General features: G+C 40.8%; 1 protein-coding gene across 1 annotated transcript; it reads left to right on the top strand.

Moving 5' to 3' along the window:
* The first annotated feature begins 426 nt into the window (after positions 1-426).
* Positions 427-12,696, top strand: Chp (leucine rich repeat containing G protein-coupled receptor chaoptin). The gene is made up of 16 exons (XM_078189092.1): positions 427-500; positions 1,979-2,267; positions 2,563-2,733; positions 3,032-3,507; positions 4,032-4,251; positions 4,603-4,913; positions 5,899-6,123; positions 6,202-6,423; positions 6,771-6,939; positions 8,250-8,782; positions 8,948-9,142; positions 9,238-9,522; positions 9,609-9,734; positions 9,803-9,916; positions 10,034-10,269; positions 10,638-12,696. The coding sequence occupies exons 1-16, from the start codon at positions 498-500 to the stop codon at positions 10,927-10,929; spliced, it is 3,867 nt and encodes a 1,288-aa protein (XP_078045218.1). The 5' UTR covers positions 427-497; the 3' UTR covers positions 10,930-12,696.
* The last annotated feature ends 25 nt before the right edge of the window (positions 12,697-12,721 follow it).

Genomic DNA, 12,721 nt, shown 5'->3' with positions numbered 1-12,721 from the left:
GCGTACGCCAGCGTGTTAAATTATATCTCCCTTTAAGCCCTTAAGATAACGGATAGACATTTAAAATATATTTATTTTGCAAATGAATGATCCATAATTACTACGTGATACAAATCAGACGACAGACATGTTATGGGATTAATAAAAGTGTGTAACACAAACTGATAAGCACCAGGAAAACTTTCGCTTTACATATTGCTCCTCCCCGACGCCATTATCCTCCGAATAGACTTCTGAATAAACTAAATTGACAAAATGAGCATCCGCTAATCATTGTCGCGTCTATTTTCATTCGTTGCCTAATGGAATATCGTCCTTATAATTGGGTAAAGAGAAGCACCGAAACTGCCCGGCACTCCCGAAGCCCTATTATACGGGCTACCAGCGGCCACTTGGTTCGAAGATCCCTCAGTGCGATCATCGCGATCGAACCGCGACGATCCCTTGATCGTTACCTCCACTTGATACGTGCACTTTTGCTCCATAGAAAAGAAAATATGGTAAATGAGACTGACGACCGTTAACATTGTGGATGTGCAAAGGATAGTGAAGAAGTAATGCCTTGGACTTTTAGAGAAAATAAAAAGATGTGCGACATATTACGTTTCATTGATTACTGAATATCAATAATTAATTGTCGAATGTTAATCATCGTTGCATGTTTATTTGGACTGCGGTGTGTTTAAGGAGAATTTTAACAAACCGATATGGTGTCGAGTTCCTGCATATTATTCTATTTAATTGTCTTTGCACAATCTACTGTGTTAGTTGCTCAGTTTGCAAATGTTATTGCACATTGCCTGCTTATCTCTTTTCAACCATTTAGAGCAAAGTTTCCTTACATCCTAAATTGAATGAAAAGTCACGTATAAATATTGAGAAAGTGTACCAATAATGTAAAGTGATTTAGTAGTGTTGTGATTCGTAATCTAAATTAGAATAATTAAGAAATTCTACACGTTGGTGTGTCGGTGATTCCATTTCCAAGAACAATTTAATTCAAAGACAAATATTTTCACCAGATTGATTATTAACTAGTAAATGCTGTCGCAAGCCTTGCTTTTTGAACAGAATCTGATGTTAACCAGTGTTTACGAACAATCCCTACCCTTATTGAACTGTTAAAACACACTATATTACAATCGGTGATAAAATTTATAATCGACCATAATTTAAAGGCACCTGCATCATATTGATATTGAAATGCATATTGATATTAATTAAATGAAGAAATTAATTTTTGTCTAACTTTTGTTTTCTACTGTTAACATCGAAACTTTTTATTTAACATAAAGATCCGCAGTCTATTTATAACACATCGCAAGTATTTGTTGATAGTAAAATTAAAGATGTAACATAACTTTCTGCAATGCCCTAACACGTGTACCGGGAAAATGATAAGATGGCGGCGGATAATCGACTTACTGTCGGCATACCATTCGCATCATATTTTAGTTGAATAATTAAAAACGTAAGAGTAATGTCAAAGAGATGGTGAAAATATTTTTCTGATCTTCCAAAATTGTATTCAAAATTCATCGATTTAACCAGGAACTACATTTTTAATGACATTACAATTTAAAAACTTAATTTCTAACATTTTCCATAAAAAGATGTTGGACCCCATAGAAAAAATTCTAATATAACTTATAAGATATATAATTCTACGAAAATTTACTTTTTTGACGTCTTTAAAAATTAATTTCTATCTTCTTTTTAATTTAAAGGATCTAAACAGATCATTTTTGAGTTCCCCAAATAAATTACTTGATTCCATAGAATATTTTGTGATGATGGTTCGTGTTGAGATGACAGCCAACGTGTTAGCTTAAAAATACAGGTGTTCAATAGGACTTTTATCTACGAGATAAGATTTTAAGAACGTGTTTGCCGTTCAGTATTTCCTTGAACATAAACAAAGCATAAATCTAATCGAACAACCAAATATTAATGTCAACAAACACCGACTGATCCACAGAATTTGTTAATAATGGTGAAAGTGGGTTACGTTCTTATCTTCGTCACACTGTTGTTGATGATGTGGGCGTCCGTCGTCCGGATGCACGAGCTGCCCGTACAGTATCCGCCGTGCTTCTTTAACCCTCTCTGCACCTGTTCGAAAGCGATCCCCGATCTCGGCATCGTCACCTGTTACGACGTGCCGATGCCGCGGATACCCCAGCCGATCAACTCCTCGAAGGTATTCATGCTTCAGTTAGAGAACAATGGCCTGATGTTTCTGCAGCCGCAATTTCTCATGAACACAGGTACGGAGACAGATTACACCTGCACTCGATCGATCCCGCGACCACGCCTGTCGTTAATATTTCTAAAAATTAGAATAAATAAGCACTAGAAATTAAGTCGATTCGCCCCTCCGAGTCACGAGTACACGTACCCCGAGTTTCGCTTATCCTTCGGTATTACGGTATAAAAGAGGGTGCAAGGGTTAAAGGTCATCGACCAGCCGTCGCGAGTAATTGCGTCATCGCTTAGATTATTGGTAAGCGATGTACGCCAGTCCCATTTTCATACCACTTGCCGTTCCTCTATCTCTCGCAGGCCTGTACAGCCTACGGATCAAGCATAATCCCCTGGCCGACATCCCGGACGAAGCTTTCCTAGGGCTTGAGAGATCGTTATGGGAGCTCGAATTACCCTACAATCGCCTCGAGAGGGTACCCAGCAGGTCGTTCAGGCACTTGCAAAAGTTACAACTTCTGGACCTGACAGGTACTTTCATCTCTAACACCTTCCACGTCGTTTCCGGCTCGCCACGAAGCGCCATTTCCGCCATAAGCCTAAACTCGAAAATTCCCATCTCCAATTAATAATATCAATGTCTCACCTTTCCAAACATGCGAAGCTGTAAAACTAACCTGAGTCTCCGCCCATGTATTTCTTACATTGTCGTCGAATTTAGTCATCGACTGACCTATAATTAACGGAACGAAATTATTTTGCGAACGAAAAATTCCAATCCATAAAATCACGAGAAAAATTAGATACAAGTGTCCGTATTTGCCACCAGGTAACAAGATATCAAAAATAGCCGCGGACAATTGGCGCGGACTGGAGAACTCTCTGCAGAAGCTGCGCCTCGGACGGAACGCGATCGATCGGCTTCCGGCGGACGCGTTCGCCGGTCTCGCGTACTTGGACATGCTCGATCTACGGGACAATAACCTGAAAGAGATCGATCCTTCGGTGTTCAGGGACGGCATGGCCCACCTGGTTTATCTCTATCTGAACGGCAATCAGTTGACACACATCCCCTATTCTCAATTGTCGGCGCTGAAGCAGATGAAGGTGCTGGACCTGAGCTTCAACAGGATATCAAAGATGCTGAACCAGCAACAGGAGCCTGAGATCAGGGGGCTGCAGATGTCATTGGATACGCTGCGATTGGACTACAATCAGATCGAGATGCTGATGCCTGGGGACTTCCAGCACTTTTTCAAAGTCAATAAGACTTACCTCGATGGCAATCCTTTGAGCATTATAGAGGTGGGTTGTTTAGATATTTTAAATTTTGTCAACTTTAGCACGAGTATTTGCATGTTAATAACATCAAATTTATTATATCTGGTTCTTATAGCTTCACGCAAATTATTTAATTATTTAACACAGAGATCGCATTATTTCTCTTTTATGTAGTGCTTCGAATTTTTATGCAAGACATAGGTGACCAAAGAAAATATTTTTAATATTTTTAAAAATCCTTGTGGGCATGGAATAATTTTATAAAGCATCATTCTATGTCATATGAATTTTTGTTGTCATATTAATTTTCATTTTTTCCCGGTACAAAATCAAGTGTAGTAAATTAGCTAATAAATTAATGATCTACGCTTTTCGTAGCAAGTAACTCGTAGAAAAAATATTTTGTTTGTCAAATATACAAATATACAAAATCATAGGGCTTGCTGTGTATAGTTTGATAATAAAAATGTAAATTAACTAGGAAACAGTGTCTGAAGGTGCTTATGATTGTTTTTAACAATTATCAAACGTGAGATTTACTCTTCCAGGAGGGAACATTCCGTGATTCCAAAATACGAGAACTTTACTTCAGCGACTGCGACCTGATGGACGTAAGTTCCGTCAATTTCGTTGGCCTGGAATCATCCCTGGAGTTGTTGGATCTGTCTGGGAACAACATCACCACCCTACCAAGCCCCATATTCCAGGAATACGATTTTCTTCGAACCCTAATCTTCCGGGAGAACAAGATCCAGACTATCCAGCCTGGTAAAGTAACAAACATTTTTGCATGTGCTTGGTCTTTCATCTCTTATTTATCCATCGTATCAATTAGACAGTTTTTCTCTTGCTTTTTTAATTATTGTCTTTAATATTCAGCTGTAACAAAATTAAATTTTTCCATCATAAAATTGACGTCTTAGAATAAAGGAAAAATTAAGTTGCTGATATCAGAAAAGGATGAAGAATAATAATTATATAAAATAATATATAATCGTTAGAAGAATAATTCCTCTATTAATAATATTTCCATATTTTCTCTGAACAATGTTCCTCCATATTCTCTCTAAACAATATTTCTTCATAGTGTATTAAATAGTTCCTGGTCTCTGTTGATAGCCGAGGTCTTCAATGGTTTCCAATATTCCCTGTACAATTTGGACCTGAGCGGCAAGGAGAACACCGTGGTGTCCCTCCAGGATCTGCGACAAATGCGAAACATGCGCTTCTTGTCGCTCTCGAGGATGCCGCAGTCGACTCTGTCTCCGGAGGATTTCATGGAATACGGAATGGATATCAAGGAGCTCCGTATCGTGAAGAGCAACCTTAACACTATCAAGAGTCACGCCTTTATGCACGTTAGAGGAATCAAGTACATGGACTTCTCGGAGAATGCTATTTCCACGATCGAGAACGAGGCATTTTCAGAGGTGAATACAATTTTAATATCATTTATTTGATCAAAATATCAGAATATTATTTATTTAATCAGAATATCCGGCGTTGACACTGCAATCGTCAAACCAATTAAAATGGCCCTTTTCTTTCGTTTCATGATTAATGGTAAAAGCCAATTTATAGGCTACCGGTTAGTAAAGTGTTAATTATATATATTTTGTTACATACAAATGCTCCAGTTTCTTCTATCGAAACTGTATTATCTAGAACGAGGCCTTGATTTTCTAGGAATTAGATCTCCGGGGATTAAGTAGAGTCAGTATTTCACAGTCAGCCATGTGCCAACTGTTGTTCCAAAATATAATATATTTTATTTAAATATAATATATTTTCATAAATATATTTTCCAAAACGAATAACATAAAACAGTCATATTCTGTACTCGCTGTTTGTACGAAATAGCATAACCGATGAAGTATAGAGCGGTGCTGTTCCAATTGTTCGGTGGATTAGGATTCTTAACCGGATAATCCAGAATCAATGACAAAATTTGTACCGTTTCGAAGAGGCAACCCTACAAAACCCCAATACCCGCGATCAATAAGAATTAGTAATTGGGCCTAATATTTAATTAAACTAGATTCGAACAATACACACAGAGGCCATGATAGCCGCTTGTAAAGCGAATAAAACCGGCTTCCAGAAATCTTCTGTGCAGCAAATACCTGACCTAGAAATGTATGAAGCTAACCCCCTCGTCGTTTACCCCTGCAATCCATCCCCCCGAGTTCGACGGCTTAGTCGCAACAATTGAACGTATTGAATTAGCATCGTGCATCGCTCGATCGGAGGAATCTGAACGTCTATAATTATAATGACAAGCGTTAGCATTAATTGGCAATTATTTCATGGACTTCTAAAGTCTCTAATTCTCTCAAACAATTTCTCAATTTAATTATTTTTACTGCTTCTCAGCAACACAATCTAATTGATTTATTTCATTTTTATATTTTTCAGGCAAGTCATTCGCTTCTGACATTGCGGATGTCGCACGGCCTGTCCTCGTCATTCTCCGAGCTGCCGAACGCGCCCTTCAAGTTCCTGACGAACCTGCAGCACCTCGACTTCAGCAACAACAAAATCAAAAGCATGCCGGACACGTCGTTCCACTTCATGAAACGGATCAAGCGGATCGAGTTGCAGGACAACGAAATCGACGGCATCAAAAAGGGAACGTTCCAGGTGAGTTCCGGACGACGAATATCCGCACCTCCGCGCTTCCGTTTATCTACTATAAATAAATGTTAATTATCTGTCCAGGGTGACATACACTCGAACCTCGAGGACGTGAATTTCGCGTACAACAAAATCAAGACGATACAAACACACACGTTCGTCGATCTGCCGCGATTGATAACGATTAATTTAGAAGACAATGCGGTGGAGAGAATAGAGAGACGAGGTTTCATGAACATGAAGCTGCTGAAGTATATTAATTTACGGGGGAACAAGGTAAAGGACATCACCGACGAGGCTTTCCAGGTGAGATTCCAGTTTCTACTTTTATTAAATCGTGAATGATAATCGCAACGTGGAAGGTGAATTGATTAACATCTCGATAAAGCAATCGCGGAATTATATTACTATTGTAATGATAGCATGGGAGCTAATCAGCCTTATGATTTAAATAATTACAGTGATAGATCGCATAAAATTGTATTAACATTTTTGGAGAGCAAAGCCTTGTGTAATGTACTATCCTTTATTTTAGAATCATTCTCTTTTGGTAGCATTGGTATACCCAGCGTCGAAAGCGATATTTGCCCGACAGGCTAACAATTACCGATAAAGCAACAAAGGCTTCACCATTTCAATTGATCTCGTTCCAGAATCTCCCTGATCTGAAGTTCCTGGACCTCGCGTACAACGAGCTGACCGAGTTCGATTTCGCCTCGTTCGACCAGGTGGGAACATTGTCGACGTTCAAAGTGAACGCGAGCCACAACCAGATCCCGAAACTCTGGATCAATAGCACCACGTTCACCCCGACCACCACCAGTAAGTCCTGTCGTTAAATGCTTTCGGCAAACCTCGCTTAACGTTCGTAAACAGATTTTCTTAAATCTTGCTAAACGAAAAGTCGATGAAACCCCTCGCCGTGATACAAATCGGAATGGCCGGGTCCGCTGATCTTCCCGTGCTTCGCTGACGCAATCTGTCACGCGAGCGTTGCAACTTCTCTTAAATCCTCCTTTCCTGGACACCACGGATGCATGAATCCCCGATCCACGATGTTCATGCTCCGCGGATCCAGGCTTCGTTTCAGCACAGGGCACCCTCTTCTTTCGAACGCTTCCGGTTGAGTCCGTCGCCGCGACTATACAAATTGCAGCCGCTAAGGCCTTCTTCGCGGAGACCTTTGATGCGCTATTAAGGTCAATTTATGGTATCCGCACAGGCACGAAACGTTTTGATTCAAACAAAAACAATATACGTATACCGTGGCGTTTATACTTTGTCTTATAATACGAGGCTTATGGCGTCGGTTGAAGTCCAACGACGGACGTACGTAACCGATCACCTTTTTAGAATGTTTATACATTTATATTGGACAGATTAGTTCGGTAGAAATTACTAAAATTATTTCTTGGAACTCGGTCAATGGACTTTTCGTGCATTATAATAAATTACTGTGCCCATTTTTTATTTTTATTCTTTCACTCAAAACAGAATTTTTTCGAAATGTAATTGTCTGACCTGCAACGCGACGTTATGTATCAACGTATAGTATAATGTTCTAGAACGTTTTTTTCCATCCGTGGATAATTTTGGCGAACAGTTTCAGCAGTTTGCCGCTGCACGAATTGGCGCTAATCGAACGTTTAAAGAAAGCAGAAAATTCGTAACAGAATTTACGTTACTCCTTACGGCAGTAGCAGCACGAATTACTTGTTACAATATTCGATATCGAAACATAAAATCGTCCGTCCTCCGTATTTACAATAATAAATAAAATGTTTCGTATGATGTAAGTACAAGAGGGTTTCTTAAACATTTCTGTACCCTCGTAATGTTCTTCAGCCGTTAAATTTCTTAGTAACAGAGATTTCAATACACTTTATGTACTTCTTTATTATTACTTCAGTGAAAGCGCGAATTGTTTACAGTAATTTTTTTTTCATTATTGTAACACTTCAGGTAAGGTTCTTCCAAGGACTTTTGAATGTCAATAACTACTTTCTGACGTAACTACTAGTTACTTATTCGTGTTTTCATTTTTTTCTAACAACAAATCCTCCAAAAGTCCTACACCGCATGAACCAACATTATCGTAGCATTAATTTCGTTATTTCTCCATCTGATTACAGTCGGTGGCTCGTTCCAATCGAACATCAAAGTCCTCGATTTCAGCTACAACAACATCTCGGACATAATGAAGTACTACTTCAAGCCTGTGGAGTACTCGTTAACGCACCTCTATCTGTCCCACAACCAGCTGATGAACGTCACGCAGGGCATCTTCGGGAACATGCCGCACCTGCAGTGGCTCGATCTGAGCCACAACGAGCTGCTCGAGATCGATTTCGACTGTTTCAGAAATACGAAGAACATCCAAGTATTGAGTTTATCGTGGAACAATATCATGGAGCTCCCCTCGGAGGCGCTCAGGCCGCTGAAGAAGCTGAGGATCGTCGATCTGTCGCATAACAGGCTGAAGACGCTTCCGGACAACATATTCTCCGACGCGAACATAGAGAGCTTGGATCTTTCGCATAATCAGTTCATGAGGCTGCCTATAAAGTCCATGTCCATCTCTTCTGCTGCCAGTCTGTCTATGCTGGATATGTCTTGGAACACCTTGGCCGGGGTTCACACTACGGATGCTATATTCAGGCTGCGAGTAGGTCTCTCGCGCAGTACTATCTCATTACAATTATTTAAATTTTACACTGCTTTTAAATGAAGCATTAATGGTAATAATCTGATGTGTAAATCAATTTGGAATCTAGTTAGGTAGAATAGCAAGCATAAAATCAGGAAATTATAGATTTTGTTCTCGTTTTAGAGTTTAACATGGCTAGACCTGTCTTACAATCGATTGGTCAGGCTCGACGACAGCGTGTTCTCCGAGTTGCCTTACCTAACTCATCTCGACTTGAGTCACAACAAACAGCTGCTCCTGGAGTCGCGGGGGAGGACTTTCCACGGTTTGGAGGACTCTCTTCTTTATCTCGATTTGAGCAATATCTCGCTCTTGAGTGTATGTAAATGGACATCGCTGCGTTGAAACTGTCTCGCTCGGATGGCCTCGCTAGACTTCGGATATCTCTATATGAAAACCTTTATTCTGTACAGGTGCCAGAGTTACCGCTACGGCGATTACAAACACTGTACTTAGCGTACAACGAGCTGGCATCGATATCGCCGGAAATGTCGTCGAACTTAACGTCCCTGCACTACTTGGATCTGAGTGCCAATGATCTAACGGTGGTGCCATTGATCACGCACACTCTACCGGAACTGAAAACCTTCAGTCTGGCGGATAATCCCATCACCGCTGTCACCAACACCAGCTTCCTCGGTATCGCCGATAGCCTTGAGGAGCTAGACATACGACGACTGGCATTATCGACTTTCGAAGTAAGATCTTGCTCGAGGAGAACAGACGAATTCATGCTTCCCCGATGGCTCCCTTAATCTAAAGTTCGTCATTTCGATTTCTTCAGTCCGGAGCACTCTGTAAAGCGACCAAACTCCGCAAATTGTACATAACTGCTTACAACGGCGTGAAGAACTTCAACTTTCCCAATATTCTCGAGTACAATCACGGCCTGCGGCATCTAGTCATCGACGTAGGTTCAACGGCATATTATATTATTCGCATCGTAAATGGAACGAGTTGATATCCTCCGGTTTGCAGGTACAAAATGACACTGATTTGGAGAAAGAGATGAAAGGAAGGTTTCCTTACAAACTGTTCAATATAACGTTGACTGGCCGGGCTCTGAAGAACATAAACTCGGATATCCTGCATGTATGTACTCGAACGAAAATCGATAGCCTTTAGTGATCTACCATCTATTAAATAGCGTTATATTTAAAAGATAAGGAGGTTCTTTCGATATTCTCTACGAAAAGATGAATTTTTCAGGGAATAAGGAGTCCTCATCTCCATTTTGGGATGTACAACACCAGCGTGAGCACCGTGCCCAAGAAAATGTTCGACAACGCGGAGTGGGTCAGGAATGTGTCGGTTCATGTTCACCATAGCGATATGAGGACACTGAACAATCCATCGAACGGATACAGACCGGGAGTCCCAGGGAAACGATTTCTGCTGCGACTCACGGTCCGGGGAAACTACTTCACCTGCGACTGCGACATCGGGTGAGTTAGACCTCACCTTGTACTTCATTTTATCTGACAAGAAATCGGTAACGTAACATTGTGGTTTCGTAACACACGTGCGCGATATATTATCTCCGTCACGCTTACCGAGTTGCGGAGATACAGCCATTGATCACCGTGTTACCGATGAATTATAAATCTTTTAAAATTCCATATTTAAAATGCTATTTTGTCATTCGTATTTCGCATGATTCATATAACGTCTGCTTGGATAAAGAAGTTCTATTACGAATTCCTCATGGAAATGTCATCGTAAAATATACGGATACCAATTCGCGCGCACACGCGTCCCAGTATTAGCTCACTTTTCTGTTTGTCCACTTGCGCTGGACGGCAAACGCATGAAGATGGATGGAGACATGGCAGAGGAAGCACAGACAGTACCAGGAGGATCGTTGCAGCACTTTTAGCGAGTTCAAGAACTTCGAACGGAACGAGGAGGACGACGAATTCGATTGCTGGAACAACGAGTGGGACGACGATCTCCGGGAGTCGTTTTGTTCGAACAAGAACAATGTCTCGGTGCTGGAGGCGTTGAAAACTGATCTGGAATGCGGTTGGGGTGCAGCGAGCTACATCCGGGCACCCCATCTGATCGCGCTTCTTCTCTTCGTCGTTCTCGCAGCAGCGATCTACTAAGCCTTTTGTCCATTAACATTTCGTGTTCTTCGAATCGATCACCGTTCCTTTCCTCGTGATACAGGACGGCTCAAAGTGCAAACCCGCATCAATAACAGAATGTCGCTTTCCGCGGTGACAAAATCCCCTGTTTCTACGGGAGGGCGTCGTAGATGTAATTACATTCGGTTCCGATTGGGCAATCTGTAAATAGACGTTCAATTTGTCAGCTTCGGTCAAAGAAAGTGGTATCCAAAACCGTGAAAACGTAAACTAAATTCTTGCCGCTGTTACTTAATATAAATAGAACGTTTCTAGGAATTTATTATATTTATAGAATCCGATTCCAGTAATATCTTCATACTGGAACGAAAAACTACTTACAGGGGTTGTTTCGCTCTAAGGAAAACTAACCATCTACGCATCACAATTGCATAGACTTTAAAGCAACACGTCTTTTGTATTTCGTTCGATAGTTTTCGTTTGCAAGTGAATCAGCCGGTTTTACAAACGAGAGTTTTTTAAACGGTTTAAAATAGTTGTCCATTCCGTTTCCTTTTTCATACGTGCAGCAAAAAGGATACGTACCTTCCGATGCTGCTTATTAATTTTAAGTTAATTCTAATCAACAATCTCACCATAAAATATATTCATAACGAAACAAACGTCGTTTTCATAGTTCATGAATAAAAGTTCGGGTAACTGATATAGCGATCACGTATACATATATGTAAGAATCTAAGGCTACACTGTGTGCAGTAATACGTATACTTTATTTATATTTACTGACTAAACTGTAGCGGTATTTATAGTAGGGGTAGACTATTTATTTATTTATATATGATTGTAATTGAAACAGCGTTAAAGTGTATCGTGTCAGTACTATTTATTTGTCATCTATTTATTCGTGGTTAGTTTATTTATTGTTAGGCTGGCAAACGTAACTACATCTACGTACACGAGATTCTAGGGCTGCGAAAACGTTCCCGTTTGCATTTTGGCCCGCTGCGACACCGAGGAAACAATGTTCTTGCACACCCCCTCGTCACTTCGCGTTGAACAGCACGCTTCGAATCACTGAGACTGTCGGATTTAAAGTTCAGATACTCGTACAAAGTGTAAATCGTCGCGATCAACAGGAATTGAGGTTTTACACTCTTCGTAGGAACTAGCGACCTCCTCTTCTCACGATCATTGTATAAAAGCGAACACCCCACCCCAAGCGACGTAAATAATTTTTCTCTCTTCGTTTCTTCGCGCCATCGCATCGTACAACTGAGAGCTCGCGAATCGAACGGGAGCCCGCTTCGAAACTTTCGCGAGAAAACCGATTAAACCGCAGACGGAATGGAAGATGCGGAGGATATTCGATTGAATCGCGCGATAGCGAAATCGGATTTCATAGAATTACCGTTCACCACGAGTTAGATGGTAAACAAGACTTTTGTACGATTCTCCGCGCGTCTACTCGCGCCTGTCTTCTTGTAACAGGATCGTCGCCTTTCCTTCTTCGATCGCGAGATCTTAATTGTTAACATGTGCCTCAATGTTTCGTTCGATCGACTGGACGCATCCAGATTGTTATTTAATCGAATACGAGTTCGTAACTGTTGCGGCCGAGACCGGAAAGACTCGTAGTTTTGCGATACGTATTTTGCGGGTGACGTCGCCCCATCCCTATAAAATGCAACAGCGGACGGATTTTATACCTGTCTATAAAAATGAGAGAAATATTCACTTGCAAGTAACGCGACGTCGGCATTTTTTAATAAAACTGCACCAAACACACGAGAACACCTTTCGTTGTTATTTA

This window comes from Augochlora pura, chromosome 2, assembly GCF_028453695.1.
Source record: "Augochlora pura isolate Apur16 chromosome 2, APUR_v2.2.1, whole genome shotgun sequence".
Lineage (NCBI taxonomy): Eukaryota > Metazoa > Arthropoda > Insecta > Hymenoptera > Halictidae > Augochlora > Augochlora pura.
The sequence above is the reverse complement of the archived record's forward strand: the minus strand, read 5'-3'. Positions and strand labels throughout refer to the sequence as shown.